Below are 20,385 nucleotides of genomic sequence, written 5' to 3'. Positions count from 1 at the left end.
TCCTCTCAGGTGTCCGTTTGTGACTGCAGGTCTTCAAGCTTCAGGCCCTTATTCGTCCCCTAGTGGGTTCTGGAGAAGTCCCAGGTGGCGACGGGCTGGGGAGGTGTCCTGGGAATTGAGAAGGCAGCAGCGCAGGAATAACTGCATCACCTCATCCATGCATCTCACTCGGTGAATGTTTATTGAGTAACTGTTTATTGTGCTCCAGACCCTGAGCGAGGTGCCGGGAATGAACAGTGGAAAAGGGGGTCAACATCCCTGCCTTCGCAGGTTCACAATCCAGTGGATGCCGGGCGTTACCCACAATCACACGATAGTGGTAGAAGCTCCTGGCGGAGCCCCGGCTGGGTGTGGCGACCACTGCCACAGCACACGCTGCCCCGCCCCAGGGCGCTCTTAACCTAGATGATGAGGCTGAGTGGGAGACAGCAGCCCCGGCATGCCTTGGCCCGGAACAAGTAGGTAGGGACCTGGTGAGGGCAAGAAGTGTGACGGTAGAGGACTTCCTCAATGGTGGGGCAGGAGGCCCCCCAGAGAAGCAAGCGCATAGCCTGCTGCCTGGTGGGCTCAGAACAGGGCAGTCAGTTGCCTGCACACAGGGACTTTGAGGACTGGCACACCTTGGGGGCCTTTCTAGTGTGCTCACCTATCTGGGGATCTCTTCCCACACCACCCCTGTCCTGGGGATGTGTGGCCAGTGGCCCTGTGCCCCACTGCCTCTCTGCCCTCCCTGGTCCCAGGACCCAGGCTGTGTCCGTAACGTTGGCAACCATCTATGCTGCGTGGGCCTCGCCCCAAGTGCTGTCCTGTCCTCATAACCCCTGGGGGAGGAGAAGCGTTTCATACAGGGAAGGTGGTTGCCCAGGTCTTTGAACTCTGCATCTTTTATTATTCATCCTGCCCTTTCCCTGACGAGCCCCAGGTGAAGTTGCGAGAGGCTACTGTAGTCAGAAAAAAAATTTTTTAAAGGAGAGAGAAAAAGAAAAACCATTTGGGACCAGACTTTTAGGATGCGGCCCTTGGGGTGACTATGAACAGCCTCATGGCCATTGGGGCTGCAAGAGTAAATGAGTAGGTGCTGGGGTGGGGGGGGGCGCAGGTTAGGGGAAGCAGCTTTCAGTAGTGGGCGTCTCAGAAGTGGGAGGCCAGACTCTGTGCATCCATGCACCCGAAGTTCCTCTCCCGCCGACCAGGTGCCCCTGGCTCTGCTTCTGGGGGATCCAGGGAAGCAGGAAGCTGGCAGGAAGAGGGCAGACCATCTTTGCAGAGGGAGATCCACTCTGGCTTTGTGGGGTGATCGGGGGCAGGGAGAAGGAGGTACCTGGTAGGAGCAGCTTCCCATTCCCTCTCCCATCCCACCTTTGCTACTTGGCAAATAAAGCAGGGTGAGAGCTGCTGGGCAGAACCCCTGGCGTGGAGGGCATCTGGAAAGGCCTTTTACGTGGTTGGAGCCATGCAGCTCCGGTCCGCAGGAAATGCTGTGTGACCACCACACTTGCCTGCACTTTCTCCAGGCTTCACCCCGGCTCTGTCCTGAAACCTGGAGATGTGTGTGTGAGGCTGGAGAATGGGAGGCAGCCTCCCCAGAACCTCAGGGGCAGTGGGAGTCGGATGTCGCCGATGAAGCAGGGCGGGGGACAGAGGTGGCACCACCTGGGACATGGGAGAGGCAGGGGATTTTGTAGGAACAAAGCTACAACATGCAGAACTTCTGGGTTTTCCTGACCAGGCCCCACTCCAAACACTGTCCTGTTGGCCCCACGAGAATAGTCCGGCTCTGTGCTGCATCCGGGGCAGGGAAAAGATGGAGTGGGCAAGAGAGGGAGGAAATTGCCTGCAGGAGACATGTTCTGTGGTCTAGTTCTCCCCGCAGCAGGGACCTGACCCGGCCCTTCTCAGCCTCACGTACAAACCTCTTCTCCCCACCCTACACCCTACCCACTGTGCAGTTGCTGTCTTCATCCATTTGTCCTCTCTGTGCAGGCTGAGCCCTCTCGCTGCCTCTGCCCATTGGAACACCAGCCCTGGACCCTACCCTCTCCTGGTAGATGCAGACATGGCCACCTTGCTTTGCTGACATTGAACCCCCTGTCTGGCTCCTGGGGCCTCTCAGCTGTGTGTCAGTCGGCATGAGCCACTGGTGGGGCTTGCCCTGCCCTACAGCTGACCTGACACTACTTTAGGTGTGTCCCAAGAGGTCTCAGGGTCTCAGTCCACACCGAGGCACTGAAGAAGAACCGGCCCTTCCTCCCCTGAATAGGCTGGCAAAGCCGCTTCCAAGAGCACCCTCGCCAAAAGGCTGCAGGAGGCTAGGTCGTCTGTGCCTCCTTCCAAGAGAAAAATTCCTTTGACTTGGGAGAAACTGCAAGATACTGTGTTGAGTGCTTGCTAACAGCTTTGCCCTCTGACCACAGGGCATCCGGGTCGATCATTACCGCAAGCCAATGAGATAAGCATTATCTCCGTTAGACGAGGCAGCCAAGTCTAAGGAAGTCTTAGCAGCTGAGGGTCACACGCTAGTGGCTGGCCCAGCTTCAGAGCCTTTCCGATACCCAGCCCCCAACAGCTTCCCTCCTCATCTCAGCCCAGACGGGCAGCTGCCTCTCTCCCTTAAGTCACAGTGACAACCCCGCTGCCTGTATCCTATGCAGCAGGTACAGACGGAGGGCAGAGGGAGGACCGGGTCTAATGCGGAAAGAAGCCGATGCAGTGATGCGCTCACAACCAGGCGGGAACCTCACCGCAGGGGGTGTTGGGACAGAGTGACCATCTCCAGCTGGGCAGCCAGAGAAGGCTTCACATGCAGGGACAGGCAAGTCGGGTCTTGAAGAATAGGCAGGACCCTGACCCAGGAGCACAGCGGGGGGTGGGGGGCGGGTGGAGGGGGCCTGTGCTTGTGAGCAGGGTGCCAGGACCAGCTGTAGGACCAGAGGAACTCTGGCCTGGGGGCGCTGGAGCCCCTGCTGGAGGCCCGAACACGGCGGGAGTTGTGTTCTATGGGTGCTGGTGGGGGCAGGGAGGGAAGGAATGGTCTCGAACAGAGGACCAGAGCTGCCCTCCGCGTGTTCAGGGAGCCCTGGGGCCCCTCTGGTGCTCTGCCCGCTGGCTGCCCCCTCCTCCACTCCCGGCCACAGGCCCAGAGACCGGCCTCCTCTTCCGCCAGCCCCTGTCACTCTTTCCAGGAGCTCCACCCCCCAGGTCGGCTTCGGAGGGACACAGTCTCCCAGCCCCCTCATTTCCTTGATGCTTCTAGGGTGCCTTTTCAGTCCAAGGCGTTTTCCGCTGATCCCTGGGGGAACCCTTGGTGACTGCAGTGTGAGGTTACACAGGTGTCGGGACTCGGGGGCAGACGCCACTGGTTCCCAGAGCCGGCCTGCCTGCTGAGACATCACAGAAGCCTCTTTGGACTTCCGTGCTGCACTTTAACTCCTGTTGCTACAGCTTGCCAACCTCCCTGTCCCTTCTGGTCTCCTGGCCTCACAACCAGGAGAAGCCCCCTGAGGGACGGCGCCTCCCAGCACAGAAGGCCTCCCAGGCAGAACAAACAGGGCCATCTGCATCTCTGGGGGCGGCCAGATAGGTGGCGCCTTCTCCCAGGGCCCTCCTTGGGGAGGGATGGATTGGCTTAAGCAGCAGCACTGAGAATACGGAAGGAGGCTCCTGTCTAGATAAAGGGTAGTGAGTGGGTGGCCAGGATAATGGTGAGAAAGGACAGAACCAGAACAATGGAGGAGAAGCAAAGTAAAGGGAGTCCCAGCGCCAGCCGGGGATGTGCGTGATCTAATTTCATCCCCTCAACGATACGCGTTACAAAGAGAGAGGCGGAGCTCAGTCTAGGTAAAGACCTCACCCCAGCTCTGCCAGACGACAAGGCCCTTCACAGGCAGGACCCCCTTCTCCACCACCTGTTTCCTTACCCTACACATGGCTGAGGGTCTTTGGAATACGCGGTTCATTCCGATAGCACACTCCCTCTGCTCAGAGCTCACAGTTGACCCTCATGTTGAGTCCAAGCTCTGGAATCATGAATGGCGTCATGGTCTCCTAATGAAGTACCCGCCCTCCCCCGCCCCCGCTCTTCCGCTGTGCTGTCTGCACCCACAAACAGCTTGATTGCTCTTTCACATTCCGCAGTCTCCCGTGCCCCGGCCTCTCCCACCTAGTCCAGGTCTTGCCCCTCGTCTGCTATGCCCTTGTCCTCCTCTAACATTGCAGCTTCCGGAAAGCCCTTCCTGATGAACCCCACTCAGCTGGGTGACTGACTGGATGGGGGGAGATGGAGAGGAAGAGTGTAGACTGCGCTGTCTGTTCACCAGCCACCTGTAGCTGCTTAAATTTAACTTGTTGAAATTAAAAATTGGGTCCCTGGGCTTCCCTGGTGGTGCAGCGGTTGAGTCCGCCTGCCGTTGCAGGGGACGCGGGTTCGTGCCCCGTCCGGGAAGATCCCACATGCTGCGGAGCGGCTGGGCCCGTGAGCCATGGCCGCTGAGCCTGCGCGTCCGGAGCCTGCGCTCTGCAACGGGAGAGGCCACAGCGGTGAGAGGCCCGTGTGCCGCAAAAAAAAAAAAAAAAAAAAAAAAAGCGTTCCTCAGTTGCATCAGCCACATTTGAAGTGCTCAGCAGCACATGGAGTTAATGGCAGATGTGGAAGGTTTCCGTCCTCCCAGAAAGTTCTGTTGGACAGTGCTGGTCCGGAAAGACTCCTGGGTTAGGAGTCCCCTCAGCTAAGAAGAACCAGGAGCAGGCTTGGGAGGGGACGGGGAGGTTCAGTTTGCGACACTGAGTTTAAGGGTCTATAGGATCTTCACGTGGAAACGTCCAGTAGGAAATTCGGGGTTCGCATCCTCGTCTACCCCAATCTCCCCTAAACAGGTTCGAAATTCAAGCGAGATCCTCTCCTTGGGAATTGCAAAGGCCTTACTAAAATCCAATTCTAAACCTCCCTAGGAAACCTCTAGAAGGCAGCTCTGTTGAAATGGGACTCAGGGTAGATGCTGTGTGTCTGTAGGGTCTGTGTCTGGCTAGGGGTGGCTTGGGAAGGGAGAAGGTGGTGATGAAAAGCAATGATAGGGCTGTGTTGGCTGGAGCTGGCCTGAAATTGTGACCTCAGTTATCTCTTGGAGGAAGGGAGTAGAGAAAGCAGGGGTCTGAGGATCTCTGCTTAGACCCTGGGATCATCAGAGTTGAAATGAATCCTAGGCATGGTCCCATGTGCATCTCCATGGGACCTCTGCCATTTACAGGACCACAGGTGCAAGAAAAAAAAATCATTTACCTTTTCTAACTGCATTCTTCAGTCTTCCCTCAAACTCTTCCCACCAGGATAAGCCAGACACCATTGTCCTTCCGTGGTTCACTCCTGACATTCGCACGAGTTGTTCCCAGCTCACCTGGCTTTGAACATGCAGCCCCACGCCCCTTCTCTGGCTCGTGCAGAATCCTCGCCTTGGAGCTAGACTCAGACCTCAGGGTGTGAGGAGAAGCAACCAGCGCTGTGCCCTCTGCCTTTCCTTTTTCTGCGCCAGCCGTTCTAGGAGAGACAGAACTCCCAGGGGCTGGTGACTGTCTTCATGGCGATGCTAAGGGCCCAGCAAGAAACCACGGGACGCCCCCTGGTGGTGGTCCTCAGCCCTGGCTGCTCTCCAGCTAATACCAGGATCCTGCCCTGGGGATTCTGGTTTAACTGGTCAAGGGTAGGGCCAGGTACTTTAAAAACCCTGCCTCATCTCACCCAGGAGATCCTGATGTGCAGGCCTGATTTACAGCCTTTGATCTAGGGCACAACCCCATTCAGAGCTGCTCTCAGGACTCTCTGTGGGGGCTGTAGTCTGTGGCTTGGTGAAGCGTCCATGAGGCTGGTACCACAGCCCAGAGACCACAGGATGGGAGACCTGTGCTGCCAGCTCTGCTAGAACGGACTCGCACTCAGCATGTCCGTGGGGCGACAGGTGTCTTCTGCTCCGCCTCTCTTACCCCACGCCCACGTGACGCTGGTGACTGGTGGCCCCACACTCAGCCCATGAGGGTGACACTCAAAGGCAAGCCTGCGGGTTGGCTGGGGTTGGAGCTGGGCAGTGGCTGGGGCAGAAGATTCCTCTTCTCTGACAATTACACAATATCCTTGAGTTGGAGGGGCTGCTCCAGCAGCGTGAAGAGGGAGAGAGGAGACGTAGAGGACCCCTAGGGCACCTGCCCTGCTCCCACCTGCAGTCCCGCCCTGTCCCCTCCCCACGGTGGGCCAGCCCCGGCACAGCCAGAGAGGAGGGAGAAGCTGCTGGCCGCTGAGCCCAGAACTGGTCACACAAGGCTAGTCTGAGCAATCCCAGGCCTGCCGCACCCTGCCCTGCAACTCGCAGACCAGGCCAGGCCAGGTGATGGGGGCAGGACAGAGCTCCCTGAGCTGTTGCCGAGGAGGAAGTCCCTGCCCGGCAAGCTCCACACCAAGCCCAGACACCTCCCCTCCAGGTGGCATCACCACCGCCCCCCTCCCCACGTCTGCCCCCGCCTCCTCCCCAGCGGGAACTCACGCACGATCATACACACACCGCACGGCACACGCGCACACGCACACGCCAGACCAGCCCCCACAGCCGGCCTGGCGCCCGGGTCAGTCCACCTCTGAGGCGGGGACTCAGGTCCACAGCTTTATGATAGATTTGAAACTGGCCACATAACTGGACGCAGCAAAGGGTGAAGGGTGAGGCAGGGGGACCAGGGACCAAGCGTCCCATGTAGGATCACTCGTGGGCGGTTGAAGCAGACCCTTCCTTCCCCGCAGGAGATTGTACGGCAGACCTGGGCCCTGGGACCAGAGCCGCCAGGAAGGTGGTCGGTGCAGCAACAGGCTCCTGGCTGGGGCTGTCAACTGGAAGTGGAAAATCCCTCCGAACTTTCAGCTCCTGCCCTTGCACAGAGCACGGGTGTCTGGTTGTCCTGACCGCGCCCGGAGAAAGGGGCCAAGTCACACAGACGTGAGCTGGGAGGGAACACTTCCCTCTCCTCTGTGCCTCCCTCCTTCTTCAGAGAGAGTTCTAGGATGCAAGGGCCCCTGTGGACTCAGGGGCAAGTGATTAAAGGTGGCAGGAACCTTGGGAATAAAGAGGGAACTCACTTCGGGGGCTTGAGTCCAGGTACAGGAGGAAGAGGCTGAGAGTTGGCTAGAGACACACGTGGAGGAAGGGCTGAAAGGAGATCTCTGAGCCGGGGGCCCCTTCCCCAGCTACAACCTCAGTGTTCCTCTCCCCATCCCTCCACCACCCAGGGGACCAGGTTCCCGTCTCCTGTCAAGGTGTAAGGGGCAGCTGGCAAGGACAGGGAAGGGGCCCTGCCAGAAGCCCAGCGTCACTTGCACCAACCTCTCTTCCTTACAGGTAAGGAGACTGCAGGTTGTCTAAACTTCCGTCTGGGCTCCAGGCTCAGCCCCGGCCAGAATGGCCAGTGAGGGCTCCTTGCCCTCGAGGAAGGCGACAGTGCCCTGCTTTTAGCTCCAGAGGGCCAGCTGCAGGGGTGTGCAGCCTACCCCGTCCTGGGTGTCTAGCTGGGCACCGGCCTTGACTAGCACTCTGAGGATGGCCATGTTGCCCTTGAGGGCGGCCAGGTGGGCAGGCGTCCAGCCCACCTTGTTGCGGGCGTGGACGTCTGCATGGTGCTCCAGGAGGTTGATGACGCTCAGGAAGGCCCCCCTCTGGACCGCCAGGTGGAGGGGCGTCCAGCCTGACTGCTCGGGAGCATTGGGGTCAGCCCCACACTGCAGCAGTGCCGACACCACCACCTCTGCCCCATGACGGGCGGCCAGGTGCAGGGGGGTCCAGTTCATGCCTCCGGGAGCCCCCACGTCTGCGTGGCTCTCAGCCAGCAGGTGGATGATCTCCAGGTGGCCCTTGTAGGCTGCTAGATGCAGGGGCGTCCAGCCCTGGTGGGTCGGCAGCTCGAGGCTGGCGCCGTACCTGAGCAGCATCTTGCCAACAAGGTGCTTGCCCCTGGCAGTGGCGATGTGCAGTGGGCTGTAGCCTCTCTGGTCAAGAGCATCAGCGGCCGCCCCACTCTTTAACAGGTGTTGGATGGCCCTCACTTTGCCTCGCTCCACCGCCAGGTGCAGCGGTGTCCTCAGGTTTCTCTGCCGAGCATCCAGCTTGGCCCCCTGGCCTGTTAGTAGCTTGACCAGGCTGACATGGCCAAAGTAGGCGGCCACGTGGAGAGGGGTCTTGCCCTCAGCCTCCTGCAGGTTGGGGTCAGCCTGACGGGAGACCAGAAGCCGTGCCACATTCTCAAAGTTGTTCTGTACAGCCAGGTGGAGCGGGGTCCACCCCCCGTGCTCCTGGGCATCCACACGGGCCCCGTGGTCCAGGAGGAGGCGGGCAGTGCGGTCGTCCCCATTCTGGGCTGCGAAGTGCAGCGGGGCCCAGCCGTCCTCGTCCACCAGGTTGGCGTCGGCACCGTGCTTCAGGAGCAGGGCACAGAGGTCGGGGTGCTGGTCCTGGGTGGCGACGAGGAGGGGAGTGTAGCCGCAGGCCGTCTGGCAGTCCACGTCAACCTCCTGGGCCAGCAGAAGCCTCACCCGCTCCAGGCGGCCCTGAGCCACCAGGAAGTGGAGGGCAGTGACCTTGTTCTCACGGATGTGCAGCTGCTCATCACGCAGGACCAGGCTCTCGCCGTCTGAGAGAGTCAGGACCCGCTTCAAGTAGTCTCCTGAGTCTGCTGGGAGGAAGGTGAGATTGAGAAGAGGACCTCTGACCTGTCCAGAGGTCATCTCCGCCATCCCCCCGCCTCCCGGAAGTACCAGCCAGGAACAGAGACATAGGAGTGAGGGCAACGTCTTTCCCGGCATCCCGGATCTCTATGCAGGCTCCACTGCCCTAGAGAACTGACTCTGGCAGCTCTTCCCGTAAGGATGAGGCAGAAAGAGGCTGGGGTGCAAATCCTGACTCTACCTCTTGGCATCACGTGTTCTCTGCCTCTTTGAGTTTCCAGCTCCTGATCCGTAAGGGGACACGAACAATGCCCAACCTCATGCTACCACTGGGAGGACAAATCATATCATGTAGGTAAGAACTCCCCCAGCAGTGCTTGGCACAAAGTAAATAAATGCAAATTGGAGATAAATTTGCAGCTGAGCTCCGAGATCTGAACTCCTCCTGAGCCATTAAGGACCCACTTCCTCCTGCTCTACCCAGTGGTGTATTAGAATTAAAAGCAACAATTTCCAAAACAAAAAAAACAAACAAATGAAAATCACTGCTCAGCCCAAACCCCCAGAGATTCTGATTAAATTATTCTAGGGTGGCTCAGGCATCGTATACTTTTTCATTCCCCAAATAATTCTAATATGCAACCGGAGTTGAAAACCAGTGCTCCTCCCCGGCCAGGAAGGGAGGAGTCCGGCCTCAAAAGGACACAGACTTGAAGGGGAAGCAGAGCCAGGCCCCCGGGGGCATGTGCATTTCTGGAGCACAGGGCCGGGTGCCAGGAAAGGGAACCCGGACTCCTGATTTGTGACAGGCCTTGGGGGGAAGCGGGGACAGGATATGGTTTGAGTCCACTTTCTCCTCCGCTGTGGGTTCTCTGGTTCCAGCTGCGCACTCTGGACTCACCGCTGTCTGTTAGCTCCTGGCTGATCTCCTCACTGACCTGGGGAGGGAGAACCAGAAGACAGGGGGCGGATCAGAGGATCAGGGCAGTTCTGGCCTATGCCGGCCTCCACTCCTCCCTTCACCTGTCAGGACTCACATTCCACCCTGTCCTAGGAGACCCCCTCCTCTCTCATCCCTGCCACCAGCTGTGTCTAGGGGAAATCCCCGAGCAGAGGCGGCCCTGCCAGGAAGAGGTGGCCCAGGGCCTTGACTTCCCCTTGGGCCACAGGGAAGGCAGGGTGGCCCTGTGGGTTCAGCCTAGAGCCCCACGGAAGCCCACAGCTGGTTCCCAGGTGAGGGAAAGGACAGCAGAGCCAGGATGACGCTGACCCATAGGGGGTGAGAGCCTGGGAGAGCCGAGGTCTCCCTCTGCAGGACAGGCTCTGTTTAATGTCACGCATGTGAGGGATGGCACGTCCTTCTCAGAGGCTCTGAGCCACGGCTACCGCCAGCCCTTAGAGCATCTTCGAGCAACTTAAGAAAAGGTGTCCCCGAGTGGCTGCCCGGCTTGGCCAGCAGAGCGTGCACTGGCTCCGGTCCCCACCTGCCCCTCAGCCAGGCAGCCTCACGAGGAGGGACCTGTGCGTGCATCCTCAGCGCCTGCCGGAGACCAGGCCCGCCCCACACGCACTCACCTCCCGGGGCCGGCGCAGACACGCTGTGCAGGACACCTTCCTGGCCAGGGCCTCGCTCTCTGGGTCAGCCACAGGACTCTGGAGCAGGGACAGCAGCGTGTCTGTCTCCACTGTGATGTCTGCTCCAAAAAAAGCAAAAGAAAGTGACAGGCTGGGCTGCAGTTCTTCCCCATTTTAAATACCCTAATATGTCCCACGTCCCCCCTCCCAAAACCCATCCCTGGGCTCAGGGGCATCCACACATGCGCACCAGAAGGCCGGCAAGCTAGGGTCCTGCCTTGGCTCAGTGGGGCCACGTTTGGCAAGTCCCTGGCCCTTTTGGAGGGTCAGACCTGTTCCATAAAGCATTGCTAAGATGCTCACGCTTACACACGTGCATACGTTTGCATAGTTCCTAAAGGAGTGGATGACCGCAAGACCCATCCCGCCTGTGATCTCATGGTCTGGGAACATTTTACCAATGAGGACGCTGCAGCCTGAGAGGACGCAGGCTAACTGGAGCCTCAGAAGCAACAGAGCCGGGCCCAGATGCCTTCCAGCAATGAAGGTTTTCTATTCTACCTCCCATAAGGTTACACATTAACCCAAAGAGACCAGACCGCAGTCCTCAGCTGCCACCGGCCCTCTGCCATCCACACCCCCCACCCTCCCACCCCCTGCCAACACCGCACTGTGGTACAGAGTCTGCCCTAGTGCCACGCAGGGCCCTCCCTGCAGAGCTCTCAGGAGTGGCCCGGGGCTTCAACCACCGCTCCTGGCCCGTGGGCCCCCCCAGCCCCACCCATCTCCCTCATCCCTGTGTACATCAGGCTGATGAGAACCTGGAAAGCAGGGCCTCTTCTTGGGGTCCTGGTCCCAACAGCGCCTCATCAGGTCCACCATATGCTGGGCCTCCGCCGGCCACTCATCAGAGACAGGCTGCAGGGAGGGCCGCAGGCCTGCGGCCACTCGCACCATAATGGTCATCATGTTGAAGCCTGTGAGAGGGGGCCCAGGCTATGCGGGTACTGAGGCAGGGCCAGAGGGGCTGGGGGCTCTGAGGATCCCGACAGGGTGGTGCACACAGCAGGGGCCCCATAATTGCACAGTAAGTTAATAACTAGATTGCAGGCTGACTTGAGGCTCAGATTGGAGCAGCTGGGTCTCTGGTCCAGCTCCAACCCCTCCCAGGCCGAGACCGGCCATGGCCCCTCACTGCGGGCTTTTGCTGTCCAAAGATGGCAGGACTGACCAGCAGGCCTAGTTACAGGCTCTGATTTTGAACTTTGCTGGATTATCCAAATTACCTGACAATCTATTTGCCTGACACCTGGGTGGCAGGGTTGGGGGTGAGAGAAACAGGAAAGAACACTTTGAAGCAAAGGAACTAGAGGCAGAGAGTATGGCCTGGGCTGAGGGCTGCCCTTTCTTTCACCGTCATGTGAGCTCTAGAAAGTAGGGGGAGGAAGGAAGGAGGGTGAGAGGAGGGGAACCCTTAAAGAGCAATATGGTCCCCAAGAAAAACCTGCCGCCTGCCCCTGCCCCCACGAACCCCCAGCCTCCCAGTCCCTTCCGGGACCCCATCTGACGGTGCCGCTGTCGCGTGCTACCTGAATACGGTTTCTTCTGAGTGAGGATCTCCCAGATGACAATCCCGAAGCTGCAGATGGGGGAAAGCGCCCCCTGAGTGGCGTCTCGGACATCCAGCAGGGGGGCCCCATGGACCACACAAACCTAGGCAATGCCTCTCCAGCCAGAATCCCCCCGCATCCCTCCTCCTCCCACGTGGGCAGGGAGGGGCCAGGCCTCATCCTTGCCCTGCCCTGCCCTTTGGGCCTTGGGGTCCAGGCAGGGCGTTGACAACAAGCTACGCCCTGGGTATGTGGCCTGGAGCCCAGCCTCCATCTCACCTGTACACATCGTATTTGGGACCTGGACCCTTGTTGCTCTCCAGGAACATCTCAGGGGGGATGTAGCTGAGGGTGCCCTGCAGAGCTGACCTCTTGAGGTACTGCATCCGGGCCGACTGTTCCATCCACTTGGACAGGCCGAAGTCTGAAACCTGGGAGGAAGCCCGGATGGGGATGGGGGGAAATACAGTCTTGCCTCTAGAAAACTGCCTGAGTTTCTCATCCCTCCCACTATCTTCACTGCCACTGTAGTGTAGCCGCTGAGACCATAAGCTCTCTCCCAGCACTGCCATGTACCACAGGATGACCTTGAACAAGTTACTTATTTTCTCAGAACCTCCAGTTCCTCATCTATAAAAGGGAAACAAGATAAGTACTTAACTCACAGTGCTATCATGAGGATTAAATAAGGAAATATACAAAAGGCACTTAGAACAGTGCCCGGCACATGGTAAGTACTTGGAAGGTGTGGCCATTACCCCAAGGGACTGTGGATAAAGTGGCGTCTTCGGTGAGCTTCTGTTCATCCCACTTTCACGGGCCCTGAAGCATTGACACCATGTATATTTATCTCTGACTTTGCTTCCATCCATTGATTCATTCATACATCAATAAAGTGACAATTCACTGAGTGCCAACTAGGCTGGATACTGAGGGTCAGGCAGCAGATAAGAATGATGAAACCCTCGCGCCCATTACTCTCCTAAGTGCTTATTCAAATAGGGGGTATAGTCGCTAATGAAATAGTTTCACAAATGACTATATACTTACAATTGGGGTTAGCAGTATAAAAAGAGAGGTACGGTGAGGGTATATAACAGGGGCCCACGGGGGTGGATCAGGGAAAACCTCCCTGAGGAGGTGCTGTTTAAGCTGAGACCTGAAAGATGTGTAGGCCTTTGCTGGATAAAGAGGGAGTGGGGGAACACTGTTCCTGGCAGTGGAAACAGCATGTGCAAAGGTCCTGGGGCAGAAATGAAAGCGGGGCGTGTTTTAGGAACTGAAAAAATGGCCATCATGACCTTTCTTTCTTTTTTTTTTTTTTTTTTAGGCAGATTTAACATACTTTTTTATTTTATTTTTTTATTTTTATTTATTTATTTTTTTAACATCTTTATTGGGGCATCATGACCTTTCTTAAGAACATCTCATGTACACACATTCTCACTTGAAGCAAAGAATGGGATAGAGATTATTCTACCCACATTAGAAATGGAAGACTGGCATTCAAAGAGGGGTTTTGCAGACGTCCTGATACCCAGTTTCATGCACCAAATTTCATTGTGCATCTATCTGTTTAGGTGTGATCCCTGCCTTCGGCATTTATCCATGAAGGGAGCTGCTTAAAACTCTTGACAGGGGACTTCCCTGGTGGTCCAGTGGCTAAGACTCCACACTTCCAATGCGATCCCTGGTCAGGGAACTAGATCCCACATGCATGCCGCAACTAAAAAGCTCCTGCATGCCGCAACTAAAGATCCCGTATGCTGCAACTAAAGGTCCCACATGCCGCAACGAAGACCTGGTGCAGCCAAATAAATAAATATTAAAAACAACAAGAACAACAACAAAAACTCTTGACAGGCAGTAAATAATCCTGTTCATCCGGAGAAGGCTCTGGAGTGAAAGGGGGCAGAGAGGTTCACTAGGGTCCTTACCTTGACATGCATGTGGCTGTCCAGGAGGATGTTGCCTGGCTTGAGGTCCAGGTGGAGAAGTGGTGGGTTCATGCTGTGGAGGAAGTTCATGGCCAAGCCGGTCTCATGGATGATGCGGAACTTGAGCTGCCAGCAGAGGCTGTGAGTGGGCAGCATCTTCTCCAGGGAGCCGTTGGCCATGAACTCCATCACAACACCCAGGGGCTGCTCGCATACCCCGTAGATGGACACGATGTACTGAAACTTGATCTTCTCCATCTTGGTTGCTTCTTCAATGAGGCAATTCACGTCAGAGCTATGGAGGGACAGGAGCGAGAGACGGAAGGAGCTGACCCTTTAATTACAAGAGCAACTAGCAGGACACACAAACTAGACTTGATACCAGGCTGTGCAGACCCAGAGATGCCTTGGGAGCTTGCAAGGTAATGGAGGGGGAAAGAGAGACACGAGATGATGCCCAGTGGATGCACAGATTAGGGCCCAGATGCAACAAGACAGGAAGTAAAGGGGTCTGCAAATGCAGGAGCCAGCCCATTCTACAGAGGTGGCCACAAAAAGCCTGTCATTTATTCTGGCCACTTCTATATGTCTACCTCCCCTAGGAGATCGCAAGCCTGTGGAGGACCAAAATTATGCCTCCTGCTTCTCTCTTAAAATATGATTTATTGAGGAACCACCTCACAATGGTCAGAATGGCCATCGTTAAAAAGGCTACAAATAACAAATCCTGGAGAGGATGTGGAAAAAAGGGAACACTCCTACACTTTTGGTGGGAATGTAAATTGGTGCAGCCACTATGGAAAACAGAAAACTAAACATAGAGCTACCGTGTGATCCAGCAATCCCACTCCTCGGCATATATCCAGACAAAACTGTAACTCAAAAAGATACATGTACCCCTATGTTCATAGCAGCACTATTCACAATAGCCAAGACATGGAAACAACCTAAATGCCCATTGACAGATGAGTGGATAAAGAAGATATGGAACATATATGCAATGGAATACTACTCAGCCATAAAAAATGAAATAATGCCACATGTGTAGCAACATGGATACAACTAGAGATTATCATACTAAATGAAGTAAGTCAGAAAGAGAAAGACAAATATCATATGATATCATTTATATGTGGGATCTAAAATATGACACAAATGAATCTATCTATGAAACAGAATCAAGGACACAGAGAACAGACTGGCGATTGCCAAGGGGCAGGGAGTTGGGGGAGGGATGGAGTGGGAGGTGGGGTTAGCAGATGTAAGCTTTTATATAGAGAACAGATAAACAACAAGATCCTACTGTATAGCACAGAGAACTATATTCAATATCCTATGATAAACCATAATGGAAAGGAATATTAAAAAAATAATGTATATATATATGTATATATATATGTATAACTGAATCACTTTGCTGTACAGCAGAAATTAACACAACATTGTACATCAACTATATCTCAATAAAAAATATTGAAAAAATATATCATTTATTGACTTTTTGATGGTGAAAGTAATATATATACCTTGTAGAACATCTAGGGAATAGAAAAGAAAATTAGGGAATTCCCTGGCGGTCCAGTGGTTAGGACTCAGTGCTTTCACTGTGGGGCCTGAGTTCGATCCCTAGTCGGGGAACTAAGATCCTGCAAGCCTCATGGCACAGCCAAAAAGTAATAATAAAAATAGTAATAATAATTAAATCATCAGTAACCCAACCCTCTAGAGTTGGCCTCTGTTAATAATTTAGTGTATCCTTTTACAATACATTTCAAGGAACGTCTCTCCTTTTCTCCCTCCCTGTCACTCCTTTCTCCTCCACTCCCTCTTGCCATCACATAGCGTGGGCTGTTCTGCGATCTGCTTTTCCCTGTTGGTGTAGCAGAGCACTTCCTGCATCGTTATTCTCTCAAAGCAAGCGCGGTAATGGCTGCATGGGACTCCATTTTGGAGATGAAGTATAAGTTTTCATCTTGGTACTCCCCACAGCACATGGCCACGTACAGCACAAGGCATCTTTGTTGAACTGAACAGAAGTCAATACTTAAAGGAAAGCCTTACAAAATAAGCATTTGCAAACTTTTCACTCTTTTCACTGTACGTGCCACAAAACAGCAAATATGCAAATTGTTATAAATTGTTCTGGGATTGCGGGGATGAAGATTAAGGAGAAATGACATCTTTAAAAAGCAGAGTATTTGCAAAGCTGCACTGGCACTGCAGTCAGAGGCTGCTGGAAATGTGCTCACAGGGCCTCCCTGGGAAGCCAGCCAGAGACTCCTCTGCTCCAGGGAAACGCACCTGCTCTCCCTCGCATCTGGACAGGTTGGCTAGTCCTGGTTTCTGCCGTTCTTGTCTTTACTGCTCTACTGTTCAAGGACTCTCCCCTCAAACCTCTGCAATATTTTTTCTTTTATCTGTCTCCTCTTGTACTTTTGAAATCACAAGAACTGAGAAGACACCTGTCATGAAGTGGAAAAAGCAAGGGATCTGGGATCGCGTTGTCCTGCTTTCGAATCCCAATTTCACCTTATTCTCTGTATGACCTTGAACAAGCAAACTCTCCGGGCCTCAGTTTCTTAACTGTAAAATGGGAACAACAGTAACTTGCACAACTCCCCTGGACACCCCGACTTCTTGAAAGTGTTTGCTACACCTGTTGTCTTTCTCTTTTCTTCATCGCCCCCCATCCCCTTTCATCTGGTTTCTGGTCTTAATACCTCACTGACAGGCTGTTGCTAGTCACCGATGACCCCCATGTTGCTGGAGCCTACAAGCAATTTTCTCGTTCTCAGTGTAGGGTCAGTGCCTACTTTGCGGGCTCCTATTGTGTGACCTGATCATTAGGCCCAGTCCCAGGCCCTCTTCTTTCCTCTCCTTGTTCCGTACTCTGTCTCTAGGCAATCTCAGCATCTCCAACTGGGTATTCGACACTTTACGTGTCTAAAGCTGAACTCTTGATTCTCCCCTCAAACCCGCTCCTCCCTCAGCCTTCTCCATCTCAGTGAACGGGGCCTCCATCCCTCTAGCCCTCAAAGATCTTGCTTATCCTGGACTCCTCTCTTCCTCTCCTTCCCACAAGCTGCCCCTCAGCACATTCCGTCAGCTCTACCTTCAAAATATAGCAAGAATCTGACCACTGGTGACCACCTCTATCCATTGGCATCTTGGCCCAAGCCTCCTAACTGGTGCCTTTGCTTCTCTCTCTTCCCCTCCACCAGCAGCCAGAGTGGTACTTTTAAAATGTCAGTCAGAGCATGTCACTGCTCTGCTCAGGACTGTCCAGTGGCTCTCTTCTCATGCAGAATAAAAGTTAAAGTTCTTACAATGGCTTACAAAGCCCTCTATGACCTGCCCCACCATGTCAAGCTTGTTCCCTCCTCAGGACCTTTTGCATTTGCTCGTCCCTCTGCCTAGAACACTAAGAGCGCCTGAGAGAGACACATGGTTTGCTCTTTCTTTGCTTCAAATCTCTATTCTCAAATAGTACTTAATTAGGAAGGATTTCAAGCCTATAGAAAATAGCAACCCTGTTCCATCAATCCTTATCCCCCCAGAAGAGAATGAAGGAGGAGAAGATGCCCACAGGAAGAGGAGAAAAACAGTGAGAAGGGAGAGTCTGATGGTGAACAGGAAGATGCAGAAGGGGAAGGGGATGAACTGAAAGGAGGGGAAAATTTGGATGTGACGGAGAAGGTGATAAATGAAGAAAATGAGGAGGATGAAGGGGAGGAAGAAACTAGGAAAGCTGAAGGAAAGACTCCAAACAACCTGCACAAAAACCCTACCTTGCTTTATCTGTTCTTGAGTTCCGTATTGGCTGGACTGCTCAAATGGAGTTGGTAGCTTTTCTTTTAAGGTAGCTGTGATACAAACCCTAGGACACCCACCCACGCAAAGAACCAAAGAAGAGTTCCTGTGACATTCTGCCTTCACCCATTTAGTCCCTCTCGGAAATCTACCACCAAGCGTTATAACAAATTTATAGGCGACGACAAAATTATAAGTATTGTCAGAGTTTCGTGTAAGACCCTTGTGGTAGGGTGGAGAGCTGAGATTGGTAAGTCAACCATGTGTGGCTACCACTTACACTGAGATTGTAACAGCATTTTTCCTTTCCGCACAACAAAGAAGCTTGGTAAATAAAATCTTAACATTTTGGGCAAAAAAGCCCACAAATTACTATTTATTGGAAGATCAAAATTTTTTTTTGGAAGATCAGACTACTGAACTCTCCTTAGGTATTTTAATCAAAGAAAATGTCAGGTGGTTTGTAAGGGATATAGATAAAAATATTTGTTTGTTTGTTAGTTTTCTGTCTTCCTTCATTAGATTATAAACTCCACCAGGGCAAAGACTTTGTTTTGTTCACTTAGTGCTTAGAATGAGTGAACGTCATCTGCGTCCTAGCTTCAAATACACCTATAACAAATGATTCACAAATTTTAATACTGTCAGCTCACAGCTTTACTCTGGAGTCTACCTGACAGTTCTTCTTGGTTGTTTAAAGGCACCTTAAACTCAACATGGAAAGCTTTCCTCTCTTCACCCACTTAACTCAGACTCATCTTTCATATTTCAGCTCAAGTGTATCATCCTCAGAGAAGCCTTTTCTGATCTCAGACTCCAACAATAAGCCTTCATGGAACCACAACTCTCTCCTTTCTTACACCTCTCACAGCAGCACACTTACATTTACACGTGGGGTTATCTGATTAATGTCTTTTCTCCCCTATCTGCAAGCTCCAGGAGAACATTTAGAGGGCTATATCTGTGGCATTCATCATTATATCTCAGGGTCCAGCACAGAGCCTGGCACATAGTAGGTGAGCAACAAACATTCATCAGGAGGACCAATGAATGAGATGATGGAAGGAGGATTCAGTGAAGTCATACTCATGAAACTCCTCGTATAGCACTCCACACGTGGCAGGCATTGATTACCGTAAATCCCTTAGCCCTTTCCACCCAAGGATTCCTGGAATTGGGAAGGGAATTGAGATGGGAGTTACTGTCAATGTCTCATGAGTAGTCTTGTCAATGCTTCAAAGGCTGTAAATGATTTGAATAGATCCTAGAATAACCTGACTCTACTCCCAAGCCAGGATGTTGAGGGAGGAAGGTGGGTGAGTCTGGGGCTATCTCACTTTGCCCTTATTCATTAAGCAGGTGGGGGTCTGGGAGTGAGAGAAGGGACTTGGGTGTGTGGGACCGGAGGCTGTGTCTTGGGAGCTTGCATAGTGACCACAGAGAATGACCAGGAAAGATGCCAATAGGAGTTGCTCCCTGCACCCCCAAGGCGCTCTAGGTGATGTCCCAGGAGGCTTGGGAGGAGGACATGGTCATCATCTCAGACTTCACATCCCAGAGTCTCCATGGCTGCACGAGGGGCGAGGGCACAGCCAGTACCAGCAAAGATGGGTTGAAGCAATGGGAAGGCAGAGATGGGTGGAAGCAATGGGAAAGAGGTAGTAAGAGGGAAAAGGAGGCCTGCCAGGGAGTGGTCATAGTACATATAATGGGACCTGGACCTGGGAGAAGCCAGAGACAAAAACAAGGACGGAGACAGCAGCATTCCAGGATTGACCTGCTGGCAGTGCCGGTGTGAGGGCTGGACAGGCTCTCAGGCCAGCAGGCTGGGCAGCCTCCACCACCACCCCCTGCAAGCCCCCATCAGCCTGCACGGGCTGGGCTGGGACCACACCAGACAAGAGTTGCCCCTGGTGTGGAACCTGTGATTCCCCCCAGGTCACTGAGCATCACTGAGCCAAGTGCCACAGGCTCTGAGCAAGCCCAGCCCTGCCTGCGCTGCGAGTTAGGGGGTGGGTAGGAGGGTGGCAGAGGGTCATCCAGAGCAGTCATCACCGAGCCGACACCTGGAAGGAAGGTGAGGCTGGAAAGAAGCAGGCGGGACCAGTTTGGGAGGTTGAATGGAACAAAGGCGTATTTGGAGGGTAGTTCCTGCTCACCTTTGACCTCTGTGGATTTCACACATAGGTTTGATTCCACAAACAGAGCCAAGTTTATTTCAGAGCCAGAAACAGACAGGGCTGTGCCTGGGGAGCTCAGGCCACAGGACAGAGTTTAAAAAAGTGGAGAGAACAGTCCTCAGCCTCAACCCGGCCGCCCCTCCCTCGGGAGCTCCCCGGGCCTCCGGTTTCCCTCCGCAAAAGGAGGGGGTAGGCAGGCGGGTACCTGATGGTGTCAGGCTGGAGGCAGCGGGAGCACTTGATGGCGTACTCGGTCCGCCAGCGCTTGTGCCGCGCCTGGAACACCTGGCTGAAGCCGCCGCTCGCCACTGGGCGCCAGGTGCCCTCGAAGTCGTCGCGGGTGAAGACGGGGAGGCCGCCCAGCCGCTGCTCCACGCCCGCGGCCATGGGGTCGGCACGGCCCGGGCCCTCCAAGCCCCGCGCGCTCCCGGCCGGCCGGGCTGCACCCTCCGCTTCCTGCGAGGCAGGTTCCAGGAGGGTGGGGTTGCGAGCGGGGAGGAACTGGTTCAGCCCTGCGAGGGCGGGGAAAGCCAGCCTGAGCCCTGAGGCCCCGGGCAGCGATGGGGGCGCGGACCGGAAAGAGG

At 54.5% G+C, this 20,385-nt stretch overlaps 1 protein-coding gene across 3 annotated transcripts; it reads right to left on the bottom strand.

Annotated features, from left to right (window-relative positions):
• Positions 1-6,631: 6,631 nt before the first annotated feature.
• Positions 6,632-20,267, bottom strand: ANKK1 (ankyrin repeat and kinase domain containing 1). Of its 3 annotated transcripts, none has more exons than XM_033434572.2 (8): positions 20,007-20,267; positions 13,812-14,106; positions 12,154-12,305; positions 11,854-11,903; positions 11,086-11,241; positions 10,265-10,383; positions 9,591-9,627; positions 6,632-8,697 (listed from the first exon to the last, which is right to left on the bottom strand). In XM_033434572.2, the coding sequence occupies exons 1-8, from the start codon at positions 20,186-20,188 to the stop codon at positions 7,481-7,483; spliced, it is 2,208 nt and encodes a 735-aa protein (XP_033290463.1). In that variant the 5' UTR covers positions 20,189-20,267; the 3' UTR covers positions 6,632-7,480. The 3 variants fall into 3 exon arrangements, with proteins under 3 accessions (XP_033290463.1, XP_004273439.2, XP_033290464.1); XM_004273391.4 differs by having other exon boundaries at positions 6,632-8,694; XM_033434573.2 differs by lacking the exons at positions 13,812-14,106; positions 20,007-20,267 and adding an exon at positions 13,286-13,752 and having other exon boundaries at positions 12,154-13,175.
• Positions 20,268-20,385: the final 118 nt, after the last annotated feature.

The sequence above is a fragment of the Orcinus orca genome, chromosome 8 (genome assembly GCF_937001465.1).
Source record: "Orcinus orca chromosome 8, mOrcOrc1.1, whole genome shotgun sequence".
In the NCBI taxonomy this organism is placed as follows: domain Eukaryota; kingdom Metazoa; phylum Chordata; class Mammalia; order Artiodactyla; family Delphinidae; genus Orcinus; species Orcinus orca.
Note: the sequence above shows the minus strand (reverse complement) of the source record. Positions and strands in the feature narration are given on the sequence as shown.